General features: G+C 38.5%; 1 protein-coding gene across 1 annotated transcript in view; it reads right to left on the reverse strand.

The window, feature by feature from the left end:
• The window catches only part of fbxw8 (F-box and WD repeat domain containing 8), a 116829-nt gene that overhangs the window by 18299 nt on the left and 70862 nt on the right, over positions 1 to 27668 (reverse strand). Inside the window, exons 7-8 of the mRNA XM_052032225.1 lie at positions 24429 to 24647; positions 22 to 149 (exon numbers count right to left, since the gene is read on the reverse strand). Of these exons, the coding sequence (XP_051888185.1) occupies positions 22 to 149; positions 24429 to 24647 (347 nt within the window). The remainder of the gene's footprint in view (positions 1 to 21; positions 150 to 24428; positions 24648 to 27668) is intronic.

Here is a 27668-nt window from a genome sequence, read left to right on the forward strand (position 1 = left end):
AGATAAGTATTTTCTACATACTTCCTGTCCTTGTTTCCAGTAACAGCCAGATAAGGAGGACTATCCCTTAAGTTCACGCAGGTGTAGTCTCCTGCAGCATTACCCAGAGTTGCCAAAGGCTGTGCTGTTTGTAGGCAATAAATGTGGACCTAGGAGATAATGAAAGTTCTGTAATGATAAAAGGTACCAAAGTAAGATTGACAAGGAACCAGAACAAACAACTTAAAAACAGCACCCTTCTATGTGTTTAATAAACATTAATATCTTCAGCAGCAAAGCAAGCATTTACTATTTTAATCCATATTTTCCAATGATCAATGGGTGAAAAATCTAACAATCTTTCAAATCTGCCCTTGCAAATGAACATATTAAAAGCAAGTGCTTTGTTGCATTGAATGAATGTGATTTTTTTTCTCTCAAAACAAGTAAAACAATACTGTAAAGAATTGAGTGATGTCAGCTTTGCTAGATCGATAACTGTAAATTACTAATTATTAATAACATCAAACGAAAAAGGCTTTTTTAAAGTATGAATCTCTAGCCTTTGAATTTATATTTAGCAATATTTTCCTGCCATTTATGTCATTTTATATAGGTCACAGGATTAGTCCTTCGAATCCATTACAGACTCGGTTAATTGATTATTTTCTTTGTTACCTAATGTATTGATTATTGCTGTACTTGGTCAACTCGTCAACATTTTAAGAAGGTCATCAAAAAGAGTTAAGTAATGTTCCCAGGAGCACACCATGGCTTTTGAAACAGTAATGGACTGGCTGCAAGAAGCCACTAAGTAAATAATTCAATTTTCAGTATTCCAGACTAGAAAAATGAGTCACGCTATCAGAAACGAATTGCAGAATGCAGGCTAGAATTATGCATAATTACTGCTATATTTTACCAAAAAAATGTCAAAATGCATCTGATTACTGCACTTAAAAACTAATAGATTGCCTAGACAAACCTTTGGTATCAAATGTAATCAAAGCATAATCTAGAGGCTGTAGAATTGGGTCACTTCTAGATATGCAAGTCTCATTTCTGAATAGATTTCAAAGGCAATAAATATTCTTGAAATTTACAATTCCAGCTTTCATTTTTCTTTAATACACAAGTTATTTGTACTGTATGAAGAATAAATGGCACCAATAGAAGCCTAAAGTATTTTAAAATTATTCTCTTATAAATCAACAATTGGTAGTTCATATATCCTTTTAACTTTATATGGAGCAAATATCTATATCATAAAAATTGTTCAAGCACATGAAAAATCCCAAGACTGTTTGAATGTGAACGCATATATACATCAACTAACATCAGATAGAATTGAATGTGACTTAGTGCCTTGGTGCAATATTAGTGCCTTGCAAATCATAAATAATGGAGGCTCAAATCATACTTCTTAAATTTGTGTACATTATGAAAGAGACTATGTAGGCTATAAAGAAGATCTACTGAATAGATATAACAAAATATTTTCCAGTGGTTTGGGGAGTCAAGGACTAGAGTCAGTTAGACCCAGGTCTTTCAGGGTCAAATCAGCAAGAGGTCCCAGAAATAGGGGACACTAGAAACTTGGATTTCACTTCTGCCATGAGCAATTGGTGATAGACCAATTGTTAACTTTAAACCAGAAATGATCGATTTACGAGAGCCAGAAGTATTAAGCAATGTGGAGAAAAGGTAGGTATATTGAGTTAGGTCACAGGTCAGCCATGATATCACTGAATCCCAAAACATACTTTAAAGATTAAATAGCCTACTCCAGTTCCCTTGTTCTTTTTACAAGGTCACAGATTGGAGTTATGATCCTTATTTTACTTTTGGATAGGCTGTTAAGTTACATAAAGTATTATTCTGCAATTGCATGTATTAACTAAAGATTTCTCTTTACTTTTGTTAAGATTAACCAGTTTAAAATAAACAAAGGTAAATAGTTATGGTAAAGCAGAGGGAGAATTTCAAATGAAAAAATGACAGTATTCCATTTCAAAAAATTAGAGCCTCACTTCTATGTTTTTAAAAGTGTAGGATAAAGGCCCATGTAGTCATGACAGAAATTTACACTTAAAACAACATTACATCCTAAAATGAAGAAGTATAGGGAGAACATTAAAAACAATTAATGTTTGGAGTTTTTATAAAACAGCAAGGATCATGGCAGATGTACTTGAAAAAACTGGCACATCTAATATGAATTCTTCATCTGTATTCCATGATGGCTGAATGCTCTGCTGCAAATATTGATTGAAATGTTTTGAAGAAATAGGTGGCTGCTGCAGCAGACTGGAAGGAGTCCATCTCAGGAAAACAGGTTAATGCCTCTTGAGAACAGTGTGATGGGACAAGCACATCCCAGATCTAAGGGGAAGACGACAGTATCTGAGATCAGCCAAGTATGCATTCATTGCACCTTACCACGACTTGCTCATCTGTACATCTTTACATGTAGGGAGACCACCTATATCCAAGAGGGCCCATTTACAAGCATTCTGAATGAATAGAGCCTTCTGACATCAGGAAATTAAATCTGGGCGTTAGTCAGATGCAAACAATGGGCCATAGCACATATATCACTGAGCTAATCTTGCCAAGTGGACATCCAAAAAGAGTTAAAGGCTTATGCACTGCAGCATTTTTAAGTATACACAATTGTACCTTATAATCCAGTGTAAAATGTCAAAGAGACACTGCCATGCATCTGGGCCTTACGTCAACTTGTATGTTTAATGCAGACAGACTGCACTTGTATCCAGATATGATCCTATATAGATATAAGGGGATATTAAGTATGCTTGTGACATGCCATACAGGACTTTGAGCAGAGTGGTCCCACATTGTTTAAACTCCTACCACAGCTGCAACATAGATATTTGGTAAAGGTTGTAATCCTACCCATGTTCATAATCTTGGATAGTCATCATTCAATGAAAACTCTTGTCTCCTGCAATTCTGACTGATAGTGCCTGACAATCCTGGGTTATTAGCTTCAACATAAGCTCCTCTCTCCGACACAAATGCTCACTCCTAGTATACCCAGTAGTTGATACTTACAGAAAGATGTTGGGTGCATTACACGACAAGAGTTATGAGGCACGCTTGGTGGTGAGGTTTAATATTTTACACAGATTACTTTTCTTTTTGGGGTTTCCTCACAGAGACAGGAAAGTGAGCAGAGTGTGGCCAGCTGCGAGTCATGATGCTCAGGAGTCTTCTGCAGAACTGAAAGAGATGCTAGCACTAATGTTGCAGAAGAACAGCCCATTGCATTTGTGTGCCTGTTCCTGCAGAACACCAGCTCGGACAGTAGTAATGTGAGGAAACAGATTAGAGGAACATTGCATGACGGGAGAAACCTGGCACTACCAGAATGCAGTTTGCTTGGGGTTTATGAAGGTTCTGTTTATGGAGGTTCTGTTTATGGAGGTTGAATCCAGTCAGTAGCATTGACTTGGAAGGAGTAGAGTGAGCCCAGGAGAATGAAACATTCAGAAACCTCTTTGACAGACAGACCAGCTCCATGAGATGACAAGGAGCAAGAAGGAGTCCACATCCACATTCTCCTGGGAGCTGGTGCAGAGCCAGGAGAACCTTGCTTCCACTTTGGAAAAGACTAGGTCTTCCACCCCAGGCAGTGGCAATGCTGAGGAAAGATGGTAGCTGAGCGAGTATGTTTCTGCCTCTATTGAGGCACTGTCCCAGTCCACTGGAGCTCTGCTAACCTTGAACCAGCAGCAGTCTGTTTCTCAGGGACAGCAGATTGCTGCTCTACAGGACATTGGTGCTGCTAACAGGGAGCAAACAGCTGTGCTCCAGGGTTTATTTGCCAGTCTCGGCAGGGTGCTGGAGGCTATGATGGCAGTCGTGCAATCAGGCCAGCAAGAGTTGCTCACACCATTGCCTGGTGCAGTGAAAGTCCAGTTGGCAGTGTGGGAACAGAGGCTCCTGTTCCCTCTCAGAATGTCAGGATCCAACCTGTGGTCTCTGGCTCTCAGACAACGTGCACCCTAGCCTGCTTCTCCAGATTGCAAGCATACTCGTTGGTACACGGCAGCTTATCATGAGCACACACTCAGCATGGGCATCCTGAGAGGACATTTGTATCTCCGAGCTAAAAAGAGAGCCAGCCTTCCAGTAGCCAGAGGGGAAAAACTGTGGTGTAGTTGTAGGGTTTCTAAGCCTATACTGAAAATTACCAAAATTAAGAGGCACCACCAGTGACTGTAAGAACACGGTACGGTAGTGTAGCGGTTAGCGTAACGCTATTACAGCGCCAGCGACGTGGGTTCAATTCCAGCCGCTGTCTGTACAGAGTTTGTACATTCTCCCTGTGACTGCATGGGTTTCCTTCGGGTGCTCCGGTTTCCTTCCACATTCTAATGACGTATGGGTTAGGAAGTTCTGGGCATGCTATGTTGGCGCCGGAAGCGTGGCGACACTTGCGGGCTTCCCCCAGAACACTCTACACAAAAGGTGCATTTCACTGTGTGTTTCTATGTACATGTGACTAATAAAGATAACTCATCTTATCTCAAGAAGCATTACCATTTCAGTGAGTTTCCTTTGCAACCAAATGTCCTGTTTCAAAATTGTTGCTCGTCTGTGCAGCTCATGCCATGTGAAGCCATTTAATTTGACTTGTCCCTCAGTCGACTTTTACTTAACCAAGTAACTCAGCCAAATGCATTGAATTATTTGTGCATTGTCACCGCAAGTCATAAGATGAATGCCTATGTAAAGGGATATAATTTGCACCCCGCCCTCCTGTGCTGCAGAAGTATCAAATCCTATTCTTGCATGATTGTTGTCCATTCCTGGGATAACTTCCACAGAATAATTCAAAGGAGATGACAGTGAGCCTAGCTATATGAGGCCAATCAAAGGTGACTTGTCATCAGGCAACGTGAAGTTACCCAGATTACCTTATGCAGTCTGACAGAAGAGAGTAATCAATACTGTCACAGCAGCCTGCTATTGTCAGACTCCCTGATAGCATGACAGCTTAAAGTTAGTAATAACAGTGGACCAATGCAGATGGTTCAAAGGCTTATAATGGTGACTTTCTACAGAGGCAGGGTCTTCTCAGAAGTCAATAGTGATACAGAAGGATCCTCTGACCAGTGTGATTTGAAATGTCTTTAGAAACATGAGAATGATCTCAATTTTGCAAATACATTGCATGATGCCAGATGATATCAGAAGGGCACAAAACACTCCATAGGTCAGGCATCACCTGTGGAACAACAAAGTTAACATTTCATGTCAAAGACCCTTTGGTAGAATTGACCAACTGAGAATTTTCAAGATTTTCTGTTTTTATTCCATATTTTCAGCACCTACATTTTTTTTTGGTTTTCATCAGAAGGGCAGCTGTCCTTCACACCTTCCTGTGTGACAATCATAATATCATAGAGTCATACAGCACAGAAGCAGGCCCTTCGGCCCAACTGGTCCAAGATTCCTATCTAAGCTGTCCCATTTGCCCATGTTTGGCCCATATCCCTCTGAACCTTTCCTATCCATGTACCTGTCCAAGTATCTTTTAAATGTTGTTAATGTACCTGCCTCAACCACTTCCTCTGGCAGTTCATTCCATATACTGACCATTCTTTGGGTGAAAAAGTTGCCCCTCAGATACCTATTAAATCTCTCCCCTCTTACCTTAAACCTATGCCCTCTCATGCTTGGTTCCCCAACCCTTGGAAAAATCTTTCAAAAGTTATTATTTGGTAAAGAATATCAGAAATCAAGTAGGGACGGATTTACCTACTTGAAGTACAGTATTACATATCTGCACTGTCATACTTCTTTCACAATGGATTTGTAGAAGCTGTAGGACCCGAGTGTGGTTGCTAAAGTATGACCTTAGATCTGAAATTATATAGATTGATGTGCCAAATGGACTGTAGTGCTAAAGATTTGGCAAACACTAGTTTCAATGGGACTCTGAGATGAATGAATGTACTTCTTGATCAAGTGACTATTTGCAGCTGATGCCCAAGTCTTCCATTGAATCAAGGAGCAGATTATTAAGTGAGCTTCTGACCTCATTGAGTAGCCCTGATACTTTGTATTGTTCTGATCCTAATTAGTCCCTTTCTGAAGTGGGCCATTTGTTTTTAAGGGTTTGTGAATGGAAAGAGCTGTTTGGCATAATGGTATTCAGCCTCTGATGAAGTTAAATTGAGTTGAAAAGTGAAGGTAATATATGGATACTGAGGAATAACATTCATAATTGTACAAGGCTTCTTTGAAATCATGAATAATTCTGCAATGGCAAAAGTGTAACAATGGCAGTAATTGACTATATCACACTGATTTAAGACTGTTCCTCAGGTACTGTACTGGCTTAAGTGAGCCTGAGAGTGTGTAATTGATTTGAAAATCAGCATGCAGGGAAGGGTGAATGTTATGGGAATTATAAGAATCTTCCATTGCCCAGCATGAGGCTCTTGGCTGAGGATGTGAACTAAGTGGTTCCTCTTAGTTCCATTTTACTCTCTCTCTAGCTACTGCCTGTGTTGCTCAGCATTTCCAGCATTTGTTGTTTTATTTCAGAGTTCTAGCATCTGCAGCATTTGTATCTCAAGGTTCAAACAATTTTTTAATCTCCTCTGTTCTCATTCATCTCCTTCCATTTATAACTCCTCCAGATAGATCGACTACAATTAATAAGCCTCACTGCCTTTTCACATCCAGCACCACTACACTTGCATCATTTAGTTTCTCTTAGTCTCAACCCCTAACACAGATATTCCCTTTGTTCTCTCCAGTTCTCCCCTTTCTCTGCAGCATAACAAGTTTGATTTTTGACTTTTTCTGGTTCTAATCAAAGCTCATTGATCTGAAGCATTAAATCTGTTTCTCTCTCCACAGATGTTGCCTAACCTGCTGGCTGTTTTCAGCAACACATACAAAATGTTGGAGAAACTCATCAGGTCAGGCAGCATCTTTGGAGGGAAAGGAACAGTCGATGTTTTGGGCTGAGACCCTTCATCAGGACTGGAAAGGAAGGGTGCAAAAGCCAGAATAAAAGGGCAGGGGGAGGAGTAGCACGAGCTGGCAGGTAATAGGTGAGTCCAAGTGAGAGGGGGAAGGTAGGTGGGTGGGGGAAGGGGGGTAAAAGGGAGTGATGTCAGAAGCTGGGAGGTGATAGATGGAAGAGACAAAGGGCTGAAGAAGAAGAAATCTGATAGGAGAGGACAGTAGTCCATGGAATAATGAGAAAGAGGGTCGTGATGGTAGGGGAGGGGAAAGAGAAGGGGTGAAAGGGCCACAGGAAAAGGGAAAACAAAGGTGGAGGAGAAGGAAAACAGAAGAGAAGGGTTACCGGAAGTTAGAGAAATCGATGTTGATGCTATCTGGTTGGAGACTGCCAAGACGGAATATGAGGTGTTGCTCCTCCAACCTGTGTCAGGCCTCAATCTGGCAGTAGGGGAGGCCGTGGACAGACATGTCAGTATGGGAATGGGAAATGGAACTAAAATGTCTGGCCACTGAGAGATCCTGTCTGTTGCGGCGAATGGAATGAAGGTGCTTGACAAAGCGGTCCCCCAATCTACTTTGGGTCTCCTCGATACAGAGGAGGCCGCACCAGGAGTGCCAGATGCAGTAAATGACGCTGACAGATTTACAGGTAAAGTGCTGCCTCACTGAAAGGACTGTTTGGGGCCCTGATTGGTGGTGAGGGAGGAGGCATAGGGGCAAGAGTGACACTTAGCATGGTTGCAGGGATAAGTGCCAGGAGGGTGATCAGTGGGGAGGGACAAGTGGACAAGGGAGTGGTGGAGAGAGCAATCCCTGCAGAAAGCGGAGGGGTGGGGGGGAGAGGGGACTATGTTCCTGATGGTAGGATCCTGTTGGAGATGGTGGAAGTTGTGGAGAATGATGTGTTGGATGCGGAGGCTAGAAGGGTGGTGGATGAGGACAAAGGGAACCATATCGCTTTAAGTCGGGGGTGGGATGAGGTGAGGGCTGCATTAATAGTAGTGGAGGGGAATGCCGTTTTCTGAAAAAAAAAGAGGACATCTCGGATAGGAAAGCCTCATCATGAGAACAGATGTGGCGGAGGTGGAGGAACTGAGAGAAGGGAATAGCAATTATTCCCTTCTTTCTTCTCCCTATTCCCAACTATTTTCAGCCTTTTCTATTCTCATCAGAGTTACTTTATCTGAAACTGTTCTACACTTTAAAACAACACATAAGAAGCTGGAGGAACTCAGCGGGTCAGGTAGCATCTATGGAGGGAAATGGACAGTCGACGTTTTCAGTCAAGATCCTTCATCTGCACTTAGTAATTCTCCTAAGCTTTTAGAAGCAGTGCTCATGAAAATCAGGATCCTATTCCATCAGATAGTGTTCTATGGATGATACAGTTAATGCTCTAATCAAGAGAAACTTGAAGCCTCTTATATGTGTCACCTGCAACTAGTGAAGCATTATGCTGCCTTCTGATGGCACAGCTCTTTCTCTCTCTCTCCCCCTTCAAAGGTCCTATTGATTTTATTTGAGTACCGAAAGATCTTTTGGACTTCAGACTTAAGAATCTGAAGACCACTCAATCATTCCAATCCACTCAAATATTTATTTTTCAATATCTATTGGAGCAAGAAAAGCCAATTGTTACCTGATTATTTTGTTGCTGGCTTATACATATGAAATTTATAATCCACATACATTCTATTTAATTGAAACAGAAGGGCTGATTATTCGAAATATGATACTAAAGCTTTCAACGTGTTAGTAACATATGGGTGTCTTCGTTAATGTATTAATAAAATTAAAAACACAGGGTATTGATCTAAGAGGCATTAGTAAAGTGGTTTAGTCATCTATATTATAATATATGAACCATGGGGCTACATACTGCAGTTACAAATAGGCTTACAGTCAGTCACCCTATACTGTAGATTAGATATGTTAGCCTGAATGTTTATGAGAGAGGATAGATCATGCAACATTTAGAAAACATTCAATTATGTACAAAGTTGTTAATCAAATCTACCCTATTCTTCTCGTACTATAATGGTGAACTGAAGAATTCTATCAATTGCAATGGAGAAGAACAGAAGATCATAAGATTTACTCCATCATTAAATTAGCAGGACTACACAACTTAGTAGGATAAATGCTGCAAGTAGTTGCTCCAGGACTCTTGATTATGTGTAATTTCATCTAGTCCAAGGTTTATGAATTCTTATCACACATTTCAGATGGAACTAATAGTAATTATAAATCAGTGCAATTAGTTTGCAGTGATCCTGACGACAAGTCATTCAATACATATGAAACCAATCAAAATTAACCATTCATATGACTAAAATATCTACTTCATAAAAATGTTATAAATCATCTTTTGAATGCCTGAGATGATTTATTGCACAGTTTTTAAGATCTTCTCTCTGGAGAGAATATTGGTGAAAGTCATAATTCCACTGTGAAATGGAATCATTTGGCCTATGGCCTTGCAGTCCTGTAACACAGTAAAATGACTGCCATTGAAAAAGTTAGAAAAGTCTTTTAGAAATATGCAAAACTGAATTCCATGTTTAAGTATCGCAACACTTCAAAGCTGGTGTAATGTCACCTTCTGTTCATCTTAAAAGTAAATTGCTACAAGAATTTTATGAGTAAAAATCTGTACAGACATTGTAGAATCTACAAAATACATCATAAATCAATATTGTAAGGTCACTCGGGAAATTTATTTAAATAGCTAGGGCTGTATGGAGAACAAAGTGCATCACCTCTGAAGCCTGAATCAAATACAATCCAGACATAAGACACATGGGATAAGGATCTTTTATACTGAACGCTGTGAAGAATCCTAAGTGAAAATCTCAGGATACTTCATATTAGTTTGCAGTGGATATATCCACTGCACAAAACTGGTTGCACGCTCAGCCAGAAATAACTGACATAATGGCATTCGTGAGCAATTGACGAGAAACCAGTTATGAGCACCCTTTTACTTAGCTTATGATAAACAATTTTTTTTGATGGTACGTACATTGATTTAGCAGCCTTACATTGTTTATCTCAAAGTTCATGATTTTGTTTTCAGGTCCTCCTTGCAATTATGGCACAGCCCCACAGTGGTGCTTAGGCACGTGCTGTGGCATTGAAAGCATGTCCAGATACCACATCCACAACCTTCATTTATGCATGTGCCTTTTGTGCAATAGAATTTTGTGATAATGGCTCTTTCCACAAACCATGCATTGATCTGCACAGACTGTATGTTTAACGTGCCTTTCCCAGCACCAAAGAATTCCTAGGCTGAAATCTTTTACAAGTTGCAGTGCTATGATATGCTTATTTCAGAATGCTTACTGCTTTATAATAACATTGTCATTGCCTCTGCACTGACACAATAGTCCAGACGCAATTTCACCAGACCCCTACCTAAGTTGGAGCAAGGCATCTCTCGTCTTTAACTCAAATCCTCTCACAAGAGTGACCAACAAACTACTTGCCACTATAACTGCTGACTGAACTTGCATGTTAACATTCAGTGATTAGTGAAATTCCACTGGGAATTGTGCAGGTCTTATTTTACCAATGGTTTCCAGTGTAAACCACTCTAACACCATTTCAAACTACATATTGACCTCGATTTCACATTTTTTGCAGGGAACCAAAATAGGCATTAGTTCTAAACATAGACATGTTTTAATGCACCAAGAAAAGGTGCAATCCAATTTTTATACATGTGCTTTCTTCTTAAAAATACGACCAGAGTCCACTCCTCCTTTGCTCCTCTGTGATTCCTCATGAAGGCATGTTTTCTATGTAGCTTTACTTTCAAACCATTTCTCCCATGCTGAATAACACAATTTGCAAATTGCACCACTTGCCTCACACCTGCCAAATTGGGAACAAAGTTATCACATCCTGCTTGATCCAGAGTTCACTTCAAATCCCACATCCTACCCACCACCAATAACAGTATCTGCTAACACTTCTTGTCTTTGCCTCAACCTCATCTTTGCTGCCACATCAGTCCTCAACATCACTTATGTTCTCCTTGCCGACCCTCTCACCTTCCCTCAAATGCAACATTTTCTTAAGTCTGCTGCACAGAAACAGTCCTACCCAATTTTCACTTGTCCAGTTCAGGCGTTTGACATTTTTGTCTACTTATTCGTTTAATTCCAAACGGTGATAGAGCCTTCAAATATCTTAATGTTGTACGAATCAACTTTCTAAACACTTTTATCATAGCTACACTGATTACTATTTTTCCCATCCTCCCTCTCTTGTTCTCGCAATGAACAGGAATATGTTCATTTTCTATCAATTCCCACTTTTCTCTCCCCTTGGTCCATATTTGTCTCTTTTACTTCCTTCTCTTTCTCAGTTTCTCTATCACCACTGCTGTACTACACTGACGACACTTTTTCCTACCCTCCCTTGTAAGGAGTCTATTTCCCTCTTCCACTTTTTCCATTTCCATGCGCTTTGATAAGGTCACTTTCTAAAACAACACTTCCAGCAAATTTTCTACTTTCCTCAACCAAGAATTCTCCATGCTCAATCAGTGATGGACTATGTTCAGTCTGTTTCCTGCACTTCTGCTCTCACCCTTTCTCCTTCCATATTTAAACATTTTTCAAAATAGCATTTTACCAGGATTTATGTTATTTTCATTACTCACATGATAGCACATTGCCTTCTTTTTCTGCCTGAATTTTATTCTCATTTTTCACAGAAAGTGGTTTTGTGCTATATCCACATTAAAGTTGCAATATTAATGCAGTAAATTGAGTTTCTGGCTCTCCCAAGCCACCACACCTGCAATTAAGCAAGCTGCTAGTTTATTAGGTAGTATTCAATCCCATTGATTAAGAAAGATGTTAATCACATCGCCTCTTTCAGTATTGATGCTGTCAAGCTCTGTTCTTACTCTCACACTGAACAGTAACATTTCATGACATCCTGCCGTCAATTTCCACTCTTCCTTCTCCTTGGTCCATCTTCATCTATTCCCTTCCTTCTCTTGACTTCTGTATCGCCTCTGCTGGTTATAAGCTATAAGCTACTAACCAGTATTTACTTTACATTGCTGATTCCCATAGCTACATTGGCTACGTTTCCCCCTCCTACCTCTAGTGACTATTTGTTTTTTTATTCTTCCAGTTTCTCCATTTCCACATGCTTTGAAAATGCTACCTTCGACACCAAAGCTTCCAGTAAGTCCAGCACTTCCCTCAACCAAGGAGTCACATACTTGACCAGGGCCAGATTTTGACCATTCCATTTCCTGCACTTCTGCTCCCACTTCTTCCACTACATCCCAAAATCACGACAGTGTTCTCCTTGATTTTACCTTCACCTTCATCCATCATTTCATTGGACTCCACATGCAATCTACAGTGTTTCTCTTCACATTTGGCATACTGCAAGGACCATTCCTTCTGTTACAACTTGATCCACTCCTCAATCATCATCTCCTCCACTGCCCCCATTCCCTTCCTATTAATCAAAATTTGTTTCAAATTACACTATTAAATACTAAAGACGACCACCACTCTAACATTTTCATTTGTATAAAATCATTAATATTAAATAAAATACAAGGTAAAGTTATACAAGGAATATCACTTATCTTCATTTATCATCCAACATCCTCATCAAACACAAAAATTCAGCAGAACAAACTTTTCTGAAAGAATGCAGCTTGTTTATTTGTACTTCATCCACTTCTTCTCTGCATAATGCTATATTCTATTCACTCAGGCAATTGGTGCAGAATATGAGTTAGGCCAAATTTTAAGTCTCAATCTTCTGCTAACCTTGATTATTCATGAAGGAAATCCTCTTCAATATGGTTTCAAGTGTTTGTAGTTTTTTCTTTATACTTAAACAATTGTCTTTCACAAATAAAGCAACATTTGTGAATTAAATGGCTGCAATTCAGCAAAGCTTACAAACAAATAAATTACAGGAATTGGCAGACTAATGCAAGCTTTGAAGACAAGCTCATAATAACTGGAACTCACATTCTCGAAATAACGGCATAATTAGAAAAAGATTAAAAGTTACTTAAGAGAAGATATTACTAATTTACAAATCCCAAATGAACTTTACCATTAGATTCAGTTATTATCATAATGAGAAAGATAAAAAACATCAGCAATCTCAGTACAGATGATTGATAAATGAAGATGCTTTAAGTATCATGGACCATTTCTTCTTTCCAAGCTGACCAAACAAGCCATCCATTTTCCTTTCCCTGTCTGATAAATTATTCATACATGTATGGCACTTAGAAGAGTGTAACAAATGCATAATATGTTACACTCTGCAACCCCTTAATCGAGCTATTGTTTTTATATGCTAGCATATACACAAAGGAATATGCTGGAAAGTATAATTCATGCTTCTTGAGTGACAATCTACTATAAACACTTTACCTTGACCACAGTACAATGAATCTGTGCCAACATTCACTTGCATTAGATAGATCTAATCTTAAGCAACCAATAATTCCCTGGAGTAACAGCTGTTGCTTGCCTTTGTTTCCGGTTGAAAGGTGCTCAGATCGGCAGAGTCTATTGGGTGATTGCCAAAATGCCAACCTTCAGCCCACTACAAATTGGGACAATCACTGGTCCTCCACCACACTACTGTGACCTTAATATCACAAGATCACAAGACAAGGGAGCAAAGTAGGCCATTCGGCCCATCGAGTCTGCTCCAAAGAAAGGGAAAAAAAAGTAAAAGAATGAGAAATGGGGGGGGGGGCCAAAAAAAAACTATTCTAACCCCAATTTCCAGCCTTATCCCCATATCCCTTGATACCTTGACTAATTAGATATCTATCTATCTCTTCCTTAAACACCTCCAATGATCTAACCTCCACTGCTGTACGTGGCAAGGAATTCCATAAATTCACTACCTTCTGGCTAAAGAAATTTCTCCTCATCTCTGTTTTAAACTTGTACCCTTTAATTCTAAGATTGTGCCCTCTGGTCCTGGACTCACCCACCAAGGGAAACAGCTTAGCCACATCTACTCTGTCCAGTCCTTTCAACATTTTAGATGTTTCTATGAGGTCCCCTCTCATTCTTCTGTAATCCAGTGAGTACAGTCCAAGAGCCGACAAACGCTCATCATATGTAAGCCCTTTCATTCCGGGAATCATCCTCATCAATCTCCTCTGAACCATCTCCAACATCCTTCCTAAGATATGGGGCCCAAAACTGTACACAGTATTCCAAATGAGGCCTCATTAGTGCCCCGTAGAGCCTCATCAACACTTCCTTACTTTTATACACTATACCTCTCGAAATGAATGCCAACACAGCATTCGCTTTCTTTACCGCCGATCCAACCTGGTAGTTAACCTTTAGGGTGTCCTGCACGAGTACCCCCAAGTCCCTTTGTACTTCTGTACTTTGAATTTTCTCCCCTTCGAGATAATAATTTGCCCGTTTATTTCTGTTTCTAAAGTGTACAATGGCACATTTCTCAACATTGAATCTCATTTGCCATTTCCTTGCCCATTCTCCTAAACTATCTAGGTCTCTCTGCAACCTACCTGTCTCCTCAATACTCTCTACTCCTCCACCTATCTTGGTGTCATCCGCAAACTTAGCCACAAAACTATTTACTCCATCATCCAAATCGTTAATATACAAGGTAAAAAGGAGCAGCCCCAACACCGACCCCTGCGGAACACCACTAGTCTTTATCCTGAGTAGCTGGAATGTGAAGTTGCAGAGAGAAACCTTGGTGCATAGCACAGAACTATTAAAAGGGTAGCCTTCATGTATAAACAGTTAAGAAAACCAGTAATAATTTAGAAACCATATTATTTTAATTTTACACAGCACAAACTGTTCCTAACTTGATTGTTTGGTATGTATGCTGTAGGTTATTTGTCCAAGAAATTTACTGCTTACCACTCCAGTGAAACACTTTGGGATATTTTACTATGTTGAAAGCATAAATAAATGTAAGATATTGTTGTATCTGTGAATGGGTTTAGGTTAGGTGAATGTGTGTGACTAATGGCATCACATTCACAGCTGCAACATTTTACTCCCGAGGCTAATTTAATTCCTCTCTGTCAGCTTCTTGCCTAAACTGAAATAAAGATGTAGAAAGCCAGTTGCTAGTGCTTAATTGTCCTCTGGACCCACCAAATTAAGTTAATAATTGACATTTCAGGACTTCTGCTTCTTCCCCAACAGCTAGCACTAGGTGGGGCAGCTGCACTGTGTTCCATCAGATGCAAGTTTAAATGCCAAGTCCCACTGACATCATAGGACCCAGAGTTACAAGTAATGATGAGATTTAAAATGGATGAGTTCCAGCAACAGTGGGCAAGAATATTAAACTTTTGGAGGGGAAGTTTGTACATGGCTCTTAAGTGCACTGTTCTAGTCTTGTAGATAAATTTTACATTTTCAAAAATGGTAACGGAAGAACAAGATGAAGAAGAACTTGTGGATGCAGTGCACTTGGATTTCCAGAAGGCATATGACAAGGTGCACAAAAGGCTGGTGTACAAGATAAGAACTCATAGTATTGAGGGAAGTAGGTTAACATGGATTGAAAATTGGTTATCACATAGAAGACAGAGGGTTAGAATAAATGGGTCCTTTTCAATCTGGAAGAATGTAAACAGTGGAGTACCACAAGGATCAGTTCTTGATGCTCAATTACTTACTATCTCCACATGGTAAAACTTTGAAAAACTAGCACCCTTTGATGGTGCCAGACTAGCAGATTTTCCAGACCATTCCAATGCATACACCAGCAAACTTTTAATTCACTGTAAAAAATTTTCATGTCATAGTACAACAAGCTTTCCAATGAACCCAGTCAGTTTAGAAGAAACCTGTGAAATAGGGCTCCCGCTGAGTTTAAAGGGAGCGGGGGAAACAGGTCCCCAGTGCATTTAAAGGGAGCGGAAGAAAGGATCCCAGTCTGTTCAAGTAAAGCATGGGTCTCTGGTGAGTTTAAAGGGACAAAGGGAAAAAGAACCCCCTGCTGAGTTCATAGGGAGGAGGGGAAACAGGGCCCCCAGTGAATTTAATGGAAGCTCAGAAAATTGTGCCCCAATTAGTTTAAAAGGAAGAGTGGGAAATGGCGCCCTGGGTCAATTGCTGAACCACTGGGATTTCCAAACAATCAGATACCGGTTTATTGGAGTTTTATGGTAAATGGTTTTGAGGAAAGGGCAGAATGCAAGTTATCCAAGTTGACTGATGACAAAAATAGGTGGGAAAGTATGTTGCAATGAGAATTCTTGGATTCTGCCATGTGATACAGATAGGATGTGTGAGTGGGCAAAAATCTGGCAAATGTAATGTGGTGTATGAAAGTGTGAGACCATATTCTTCAGGAGGTGGAATCAAAAGGTAGAAACTATATCAATTGAAGGACATTGCAAGCTTGATTTAGGATTTTCTATTTAAATATTCAGCTTAAAAAATTCTGAACAATGGGAGATCGATGATCTCCATGCTTGGCTCTACATATTTACATGTTACTGACTATGGTTAAAAGCAACAGATCAACGCCATCAGATGCTTTTGCATACAACAAAGTACAACATGTTATAAAATTCACATTCTAAAATAAGTGAATTTTGCATTATTTTTAATGGGTATCAATATCACCTTTCAGTTTACATGCAATTTTTATTCAACTATTGAAAGAACACATTAGACAATTAATACGTCATGTTCCTGGGATTGGTGGTGGGGGGGAGGTGGTTTGCTATATTCAGAGAGATTAAGCAGACTGGGCTTATACTGTGTTGAATTCAGAAGGATGAAAAGAAATCTCATTGAAATATACAAAATTCTGGCAGGAGCGTTTAGAACCAGAATTTAGCATCTCAAAATAAGGGGTTAGCCATTCAGGACAGAGACATGGAGGGCAATGAATCTTTGGAACTTTCTACCCAAGGAGGATTAGTCACTACGTATATTCAAGACAGAGATCAAACATTTTTAGATATTAGGGAACCAAAGGATGTGAGGTTAGTGCAGGAAAGTGATTTTGAAATAAAAGAAGAGCCATGATCTTACTGAATGGCAGAGCAAGCACGAGGGGCCTACTCCTGCTTCTGTTTCTTATTACAGAAATAGCATTGTTTTTTTAAATAGAATTTGGAATTACGAATCTATCATTTTGCCAGAATAATCATACATAATAGATGCAAAATAATGGTCTTCGTGAGGAAGACATTGTCTGAAAGGTATTACATGGCCAAGCAGTGAAAGTTCTGCAGCCAGTTTTTCCTGGAATAAAGACTGTCCAACAACTCTTAGGTGGTACAACGGTGCACCCTTAAATGTTTCCAATCATCAAGGCTGACTTGAGTTTGAATTGGTAATCGCTAAATGTCAAGCAGCTGAGGTCTGAGAAAGGCCAAGAACCATAACATGACAGCTGCTCATAAAAAAAAGTTCATCGTGGGACACAGAAATGCTTTATTTGCAGTGCAAATTTACAAAAAAAGCAATTGCGATGGCTATTGTTGTTAGACTGGGGGCTGATTGGAGACTTACTACTTAAGTGCAGTTGATGGATCTGCAATGACTCTGCAGTATAGTCCAGGGAGGAAAAATTATGAAATAATTCATACAGTAAATGGTGAGGAAGAATAACAAAGCAACTTGTGCATGAATAATGCATAGCAAATTGAAGAGCAGTTTTACTCTTATTTTAAATGATGTAATCTTTGAACACAAGCCAAACCATTTAACGGTTAAGTTTACAGCAGACACATCTGATTGTGCTGCATTCTACTAGTGCCAAGCTGCAGAATCAGTTCTAAAATGAATAATCCATTTTTAATCATGTTCTACAGTAGCAATCAACAGTACTGACAGAAATAAAACAAATTTACGATCCCGTCACTAAAGAAACTGGTGTCTTTAGAGATGTCCACACATATTTGCCATTTTATTTTGTTCAAAGGAAAAGCATAATACAAGGGGAAAAAAAATCACACTTGATCAACAATGAAACCCAAACTCATTGCTGAAAAGCCAAATCGTATCAGGATAAGCAAAGCTGAGAAGAGATTTTAGGAAGACAAATATTTTCTTACTAGCAACACTATACTGGTAACAAGTTGTCAGCCTCTCTCTCACTCAGAGACTGGTGTGGGATATAGTAGGGCAAGCTAAAGAGATAAAATGATAAATAGCAAACAAAAACAAATTGAAAGCAACAGGATTTGGGATACTATGAAGCAACCAGCCTGAGTTTTTTTAATTGCAAAGAGGACAGAATTTCATCAACTGTAATAAATATATAGCTGCATATAAAGAAAGAAGTTATTTTCTTTCCTTTGAAATAAATAACATATTGTTCAGATCATACTTAATACAAAACTAATTGTTTCACATTTCAATCAAACCCAAGTTCTCTTATTATGATGAAGACATTCCATTTTAGAAAATAAACACAACCATGTGCTAAACAGAGTTAGTAAATATTGTGCTGCCTGACAATCAAAGTGATGTCACTAATTCCTAATTTTTCCCCATAGGTTGATCCAGACACCTGTACCAATTTCACCCAGCAGCAGCTGTATGCAAACTGAGTCACTTGATTGGTTATGCAAATTTAAATTACCCAGTCATATTTTTAGGACCCAACCTTTCTGTCCAGTTACACAAAAATATACTGAACACATTCTCACAAGATATGCAACAGATGATCCAATGTTTACCTACAGTTTTTCTTGAAAGAACTCACTCAGTTCAAGAAAAGAAAGTTAAGCTTAAGGTTATTTTCTTTTGCTTTTTTTAAAAAAAGTGTTTGACTTTCAAAACTGCAGCTTAACCCATTTTAACCTGCACATTTCCACAACAGGTATAAAAACCATTTACAACTATGTGTGTTAAAACCAAGCATTTTCACACTTCTCAGTATCTACTAAGATAAGAAATGTACTTCCAGAATTACAGAGTTGTTCATGCAGCATGGGAAAGAATCTGAAATTGCAAATCCATAATTCTCATATAAATCCCTGGGTGTTAGAATGCCTCCAGTAACTCGTCTCAAATGGCTAGTTGTTTGTGAGAATGTCATCTTCCCAGACATTGCTCTAATCCAATTACATAGTTGAGGCTAAGTACAATGGCAAAAATTGACATTATTAATGCAATCCTAATAAAAGACACCTCAATTTGATGGCTAATTTTTTTTATCTCCTCCTTTCATTTTGTGGAACTGCTACCTTCCATTTATCAATCCCTCTCCTCACTGCATCACTTAGCATGCATGTATAGTTTCTGCCCCTATAATTCTATTTTCCTGACTTAAATTTCACATTTAGAACACTTAAATACATAAGTTTATTCATAACTATGTTATCAGACAGGAACCAATCCCATTCCTCTTGGAGGTGGCTGACTTGGGTTACTTCAAGTCAAATCAAGTTTATTGCCATGTCGACAAGTATGGTACCATGAAAAACTTGCTTCAGCAGCATCACAAACTTGTTTACAATGGAGAAAATGAAATCACTACCAATAAGTTAAAAGAGGCTGTTTCATTATATTTTTATCTTATTCCAGGGTACCTTTTGCCTTCCCATTAAGTGGTTTCAAGAACATATTCAGCAAAGTTTCTGAAGGACTACAGTGATTGTGGATTACTGTGCAAGTCTTCAGGTGCAAGCCTTGTGTCCCCTACTGTAATCTGTGCACCAAGAAACAATGGGAGATTTTTCTCTTCCATTGAAATGAAGTGGCATTAAATACTCCTGCCTAACAGGCAAATGTTGAATAATGAGAAACAATGCCACCAATATGGCATTCAGATTTGATATCATGGATATATGCTGGTAAAGGTAAATGTATTATTGAAAATGGAGGTTTGCTTATATACAAAATTGAAACCCACCCAACCGTAGCTAATACAAACTCCACTTGAGCTTGAGTACTTATATTTTTTTCCATGCCTAACCTGATCAGGAGGCATTTGTAGACAGAATCAGACTTGACACCCTTGCCCGAAAATGCCATACCAAGTCCGACGGAAGTACTTTTTCCATTCCCTGACCGAATGTCCAACTGAAACATCTCCCAAATACAGAGTTGAACCTGCTAATACAGAGTGAAACTGACCTGGGTAAAGTACTAAGCTGGATCAGTACAGCATAACCCAACCCAAACCAAACCCTAATGTTACAACAGACTATTCAGCCAATCCAACCTGAACCAAACACATAGTTGGGTCCCACTGAGCTCAAGTTGGGTAAGCCAGGCTCTAACTGAAAGCAGTTTTGGAAAGCTTCTTGTAAGACTCTTTGCAAGAAATCCACATTTACAAACATGATTTCAGCTTTATTTTGAGAACTCTTTGGATATAGCAGTGTCTCTGCAAAGGCTTAATGCTTATAAATCAATAAGCAATCTGTTTGAAGTTGTAAGAGTCAGATCATTATACACACCAGATATTTTATTAGCTAGCTTATAACATGAATACTCCAGTGCATTTCCAACAGTGTGATTCAATAATAAATAAACCCACCAAATTCACAAATCAAAACAGCTCAATGTGCCTGTGAGCCTGTGCAGTGGTAGTGTTATTGAAAAAATTCAGAGGGACAGGATTAACCTCCATTTGGAATGGCAGGAATTAATCAACAATAGTCAGCATGTCTTTGTTAAGGGGAAATCCTGTTCAACTAGTATGAACAGATTTTTAGAAGAGATAACAAGATGTATAGACAAAGGAGTGGGGTTGATATGGTCGACATGGATTTCAGAAAGGCCTTTGACATGGGAGACATTTTCAAAAATTTAGAGTTCACAGGATCCAGCCATGATGGCAAATTGGACCAGAAAGAGGAGGCAGAGAGTGATGGTGGAGAGTTGTTTTTGTGTTTGGAAGTCTGCAACTGGTGGTGTACCACAGAAATGAGTGCTGGGTCCTTTACTGTTTATTATGCACATTAACTATTTGGATATTAAAACAAGAGGTACAATTAGTAAGTTTGCATATGACACAAAAATTGGTGGTGTTGTTAATAATGTGAAGGACAGTTATAGGCTATAGAATGATATTGATCAGTTTGTAATTTAATCCTGATAAGTGCGAGGTGATTCTCTTTGGGAGGACTAATGGGGTTAGGACATATGCAATGAATGGTAGGACCCAAGGAAGTACTGAGGAACTGGGGGACCTCAGTCGACAAGTCCGAAGGTCTCTAAAGGTGACAGCACAGGTGGACGAGGTGGTGAAGAAGGCATATGGGATTCTTGCCTTCATAAACCAGGGCACAGATTACAACAACGTAGAGAGGTTTATGGTAGAACTTAATAAAACAATGGTTAGGCACCAGCTGGAGTAATGGGTACAGTCCTGGCCACCGCACTATAAGAAGAATGTGATGCACTGGAGAAGGTGCAGAGAAGATTCACGAAAATGATGACTGAGATGGAGTTTTTCAATTATGACGAAAGAGTGGATAGGGTGGGTTTGGGCAGAGGAGGCTGGGGCAGGGGTGGGGGAAAGGCCTGATGTGGACACATTTACAGACACTTTCTTTCATTAACAGTATAAACTGGAATCATTGTGCATGAAGTTCTATTGATCACTTTCACAATTAGCACCTAGGTCTGAATTCATCTTATGGCATTGGTATAATGAATGTCATTTCTAACAAGAAAGTAAAATGTATATTTGGCTTCACAGTGCATCACAACATGACAGCCACTTGAACCTACAGAACAATACAGTAGAAAAAATGGAGGAAAACTTTGTTTCCAGCTTGAGCCAGCTCTGCAGTACTCTGCAGTGCCAAAGTGTGGCCAAAATAGAAGAGTTTTTTTTATTTCTCCACTAATGGTACTTTTCACCTTGAAAAAAGTGTTATTGCAATTGCTTATATGAAAAACTTAATCAACAATCCATGAAATATCCTGTGCCCTACAGGTGGTTTTCATTAAATAAAAAAATTCTTTGTAGTGCTGTAGGATTAAACAGCTTTGATATGTGTAGGAATAAGCCATCTCAGCTGTCAAAGACAGGTGCTGAAGAAGACACAAAAGAAAATACAATTTATCTAATACGACCTTCCTTGACACACATCTCTTGAGAGCTGTGACAGCTTATTTCTAAATCAAAAACATACCGTTTAATCTCATACCACTGCTTATAATGAAAACCATACTTGCCCTGACACAATCTTTTTACAAGATCCTACTGTTTATTAAACTTACCAGTAAGTGTAATTAAAAATATGACAGGTGGCAAACCAAGCAAAATGCAGAATTACTTCCCACCACTTTCGAGATTTGACTGAACCAATGTACTTGCAGATCAAACCTTTCTGTTAATCATAAAATGGAATGATACAGCACAGGAGATCATTCAGCCAACTTTACCTGTGCTCTGCTCTATGTTCTGTGTTCTACCAAAGTGAAAATACAGAACATTTTTCCATGTGGCTACCTTACATTGAGTCCCAGAGATGAGAAGTAAAACAAATACAAACTTTGAAAATCTTAAGTACAAAATAATATGTTGCATGTTTTTTTTTCTACAGCAATCTACTTCAAAGCTTTCAAACTGCTTGTAATATCTGTTTTCTGAGAACATTTTTCTATGTTCCACTACTACTTAGAGAAAAGCAGAATTTTATTCTAATTTTTCATAACGAAATTTTCCTGAAGAGATCCTCTTGTTCTTTAGTAGATTTCTGTTCAGTAATGTGTAGTTTGTAGAATTGTGACATAGACTTGGAGGTTAATAATAAGAGCTTCACATAAATTATAATGAACATTTCAAAACCTAGACAATACCACAGAAGGATGTGATTACATGGGAGAGGGTGCAGAGGAGATTCCACAATGTTGCCTGGGATGGAGTAATTCAATTAGAAGGAGGGACTGGATAAGCTTGGTTTGTTTTCCTTGGGATGAAGGAGGCTGAGGGCAGACCTAATAGAGGTATTCAATAGAGGGATCTGAGGAAGAATGTTTTCATTCAGGGGGTGGCCAGAATCTGGAATGCACTGCCTGGCGTATGGTGGAAGCAGAAACCCTCACAACATTTAAGAAGAATCTAAAGTTGCCGAGGCACGGAGGGTTATGGAGCAAGTGCTGGTAAATGGGATTAGAATGGATGGGTACTTGATGGTCAGAATGGACAGAGTGGGCCGAAGGGCCTGCTTCAGTGCTGTATGACTCTATGTCTCTAATTTGCTCGATGATACAGTGAGATTTAATGTGGCATTGCCCATTTAACAGCAGCTGATGAAAAATATCAATAAAATGTAGACATGCAACTGATATTTTTATATAAAAGTTCATTGTTACTGTAAGTATACTGCTGGAATTGAAGGTACATGAAGTGACTTGGAAGAATGTGCTGAAAATAATTAAGGTGTTTTATAAAAGAGCTTTTAAACAGAAAGTACCAACATAAGAGAACATCCTATTAGGACCATTAGGACGCAGAACATCCTAAATTTTTAGACATCTAACAGACAACTTTCTGCTAGGTAAGTTTTACAGCATTTATTAAATACTCAGCTGCAAGTCATTTCATTCTAAAGCTGCAATACTGGCACATTCATTAATCTCCTTGTGTAAACGTCAACATGTATCAAGTGGCAGTCTGACAATGGTTAACAGAAAGAGTGACGAAGAAGATAATGACCTTCCCTGGAACATAAAACTGTGACAGTACATTTATCTGAAACAATTACAGATAGCAAGCACTGATCACAAGACTAAACTGCCATCTTGAAAATTGACAACAGTTGCTCAGCTACTCAAAGTTTATTTTCGTAGTTTTCTTTTTTTACTTTATCTGATTGTACCAACAGATTGATCACTGCCAGTTACCTATTCTGATTCACATTTGCTATGTGCGATTTGCAAGCTCCTTAACATGTAATCTAGTGGGTCCCACTTACAATGCCGACACATGCCAGTGGCCTGGATTTTGTTGACAACTCCTGGTGACTGGACAGAACCATCAGCTATTTCACATTTAAGTGGAAGCAAATCTGTTAGTCGTCGTCAAATGCCAAACTTATTGATAGGATTAGAATCCCATCCCCAAGATCCACTTGCTCCCCTGGTACTTAATTCCCCAACAGTACCCCTGCCTAATAGAGTGTTGTGTATTGTCCGACATCACTGGAAGTGCCCGGTGACCTCTTTGAGTACACATTTATTACAACATAGGGCTTGGAAGAAAAATCCAAATGTATACTTCTGGTGAAATGAGGCCACAATCATGCTAAGTGATTAGGTTTTTGATTTAATTCCATAACATACGGCTGATTAAAAAGTTGCGCTGTGCAATAGACTATCATGTATTATTTGTGTTCCATGCAACTCTGACCAACACATCTACAAATATAATAAATATTGCCATAACTGTTGCAACATTTTTAAAATTATGATTTTTAATGATGGATTTAGAAAATAATTTACCTTATTGCCTTCACTCATTATCCAACCAAAGTTTCTGACACCACAGGCAACCCAATTAGTGGATACATCCAGGCAGGTCACGGTATTTCCATAGATGGAGTGAAGCACCTTTAGCTCTGTATCAGGTTTGAGTAAATAAACTGTATCTTCAGCTGCTGCTACTAATGTTTCATTTCCATTGGTACTCAGAGCATCTGGGACAAGCTGAAGATAGCTAACCTACAAAATAATGAGAACAAATAGGTTCTTGCAGTTTTATGGATTATGAGTCTCAATATGTAAAAGAAAACATCAATTAAATATGTTTAATATACACTCTGGTTCACAGGGAACCAAGTCCTTAGTGGAAAGAAATTCCTTTTCATGCAGTTCATTCTCATGGCTCCAGTTCTCAGTTACTACAACAATACTGGGCTTACAACAGACCAGCTTGAGGTGGTTTTATTTCTATCCCACTCCTCCACTCACCTGCTTATCTGCCAGCTCAAAACACCTGACTGGCACAAGAAAGCTGGAATAAAAATGCTGCTCAGTCAACAATATTCTCCTAGTTGCTGGGGGTGGAGGTATGAATGATCTATGTAGCTACCTCCAGCTATGCTATTAGCAAACTCCAGTAAAATCAGTTTCGCAGAGTTGCTAAATTAAAATTTAACAGTGAGCCTGTCTGATTGGACAGTCATTTCAGAGCCATCAAGTACAAATATATTGAATGCAAATACACTGACAGGCAGATTTGGTGGGTTTCTGACAGGTTCAGTGACTGTAGTTTTGAATGGGTGCAAGGAAGAGCATTGAGCTAACAAATCAGCAATTTAAACAATAGTAAATATTGCCAGCAAAAACAGTGCAAAGGATGGGACGGCTGTAACACATTTAGAATTCACAGTACTAATGTGAAGTATAATTCAGCAACTACTGTTTATCCACTAATTTCTGTTATCTTTTGGAAGTAATCTTGATATGATGGTTAATTAAAGCTTCCACAGTACTTTTGTTAACTTTTAAATGGTTTGAATATTTCTTATTTATCTTATCTAAACACTTATTTTATTTGGTATAAATGAGTCAATGGTATCTCTATATTCTTCTCATCAGGCAATGAAAATGATATAATTCTTGGCAAGAAAATGATGTCATGGCGACCCAGCAGGTCTAAATGGGTAGCCATGATTAAATGACTTAAGAAATAATGAACTCCTGTGATATTCATGGTAATTAGAAAGTGCAGATCAAGTTATATAATTAAATGAAGAAACTCCACTACTGGGGTTTTATTCATTTTTAAAAACTACTGTGCAAATACCTTGGCCCTCATATTAATACAAATTTCCACTCACTATTTCCCCTTAAAACACACCAGCTGTTCAGTTTTCTATCTCAGTTAAATGCCAGCCTTGCTGCTTCTGAGAAGGGAAAATGTCTGAAATTGCACACTTTTATTGTCCCTTGATTTTAGCCAGTTTTCTACCTTCAACTTGAAAAGATACTTTGAAAGCACCTTTGCTCCACAGTTTTGATTCAGAAGCCAGTTCTTCATAATACTATTGTTCAGTGTACAAAGCAACAGTTTTAAAAGCAGACCAGTTAGTTTAAGAATAAAACATGCACACTTAGACAAACTGGCTTTCATATCAAGCTGTGCCCATCCTTTGAATGGTCCAAAACATTTCACTGGGTGGTGAAGTACATTTAAAGGGCTGCCACTTTTGTAATGTGGATACACAATTATCCCCAAGTAAATATTATTGACAGTGCAGAATATCCACAATGTTCATGAACCTCAGTGAATAACACAGTCAGTACATTACATTTAGGCTAAAAGTAAGTATAATGACATTAAAGAGAAGCAAAAAGGCACAGGATGAATGAAAGAGCACATAGATTGTCTCATTTTCTTTTGCCTTGAGTGTCTTTTAATACCTTCACCTGTATTTTTTTCTTTCTTTTTCAATCTTTTTATTAAATTTCAAATTAATAAACATAATAATTATACACATGATACAAAGATCGGGATTACAATAATAACAGTTAACATATAGAGACACAAAGAGTAAGATATATAATCTGAACCTCCCAATCTCTTGATAATTGAACATGAGAAAGATTTAAAAAGAAATTTTGATTCTATGAAAAAAAAACAGAATTTAAAAAAAAGTAATAATAAACAAAAAACTAACCAAGAACTAAACAAAAGCTGGGCTGTCGTATTTCTTTGGTTAAAAGCATTATTATGTCATTAACTCTGCTCCTTTATACTAGAATAGAAAGTTATTGAAAAGGATTCAGAAAAGGTCAACTTACATCATATGAAAATGCTGGATAAATGGGCTCCAATCTCATTTTAGATCAAAGCAAATCATAAGGGCAAGGATCTCAATACCTTTTGGTACATTCCAATGGGAAAATTACAAGGGGAAATAAAAGATTAGCTAGCACTATTTTGTTGACAGAGTAGGTATAAACCAAGGACCACAGAACTGCCCCACAGTTACATATATGTTTGTTTGTTCTAAGTATATTCATTTGATGAACAAACAAACGCCAAATAAATAATTTACTATGGTGAGCCAGATAGGATATTAACCGTTTCATTCATAAAAGCAGAAAAAGTTAAACCATAAGTTCTTATCTCTTAATTCAGGCCATCTCTTAGTTCTTTTGCTCTTTATAGTTAGCAGTACTGAATTACCACCTCTTTTGCCTCTTGCACATACAACTCGACCCTATTACCAGTAAAGCTCACTTCATTGTTCAACAATTTAGTATGCAATAAAAGAATGGTTGCACAGTGACAAAGCTATTAAGTTTTATATGCTAACATATTTCAACACTGGCAATATCTAATACCATTATAATGCCTGATTATTTAAATTAATTGTCCTTAAAACATGATTATCACCTAGAACTAACCTTCTGCATCTTGACTGATTTACATGTCAAACAACAGTGTCTGAACTTTAGAGAAAACCAGGTTTATTTATCCATGTATTTATTTATTTTCAGGACCTGGGCATTGCTGGCAGGCCAGCATTTATTCCCTATCCCTCTTTACTTTTGAGAAGGGGCAGTGAAGAGCTTCCTTGAACCATTCCAGTGAAGGTACTCCCATAGTGCTGATGAGTAGGGAGTTACAGGATTTAAAACCAGTGACCATGTAGGGACAGCAACATGTTCCCCAGTCAGGATGGCATGCAAGTTGGAGGGGAACATGAAGGTGTGTTGTTCCCATGTGCCTAA

This window comes from Pristis pectinata, chromosome 17, assembly GCF_009764475.1.
Source record: "Pristis pectinata isolate sPriPec2 chromosome 17, sPriPec2.1.pri, whole genome shotgun sequence".
In the NCBI taxonomy this organism is placed as follows: domain Eukaryota; kingdom Metazoa; phylum Chordata; class Chondrichthyes; order Rhinopristiformes; family Pristidae; genus Pristis; species Pristis pectinata.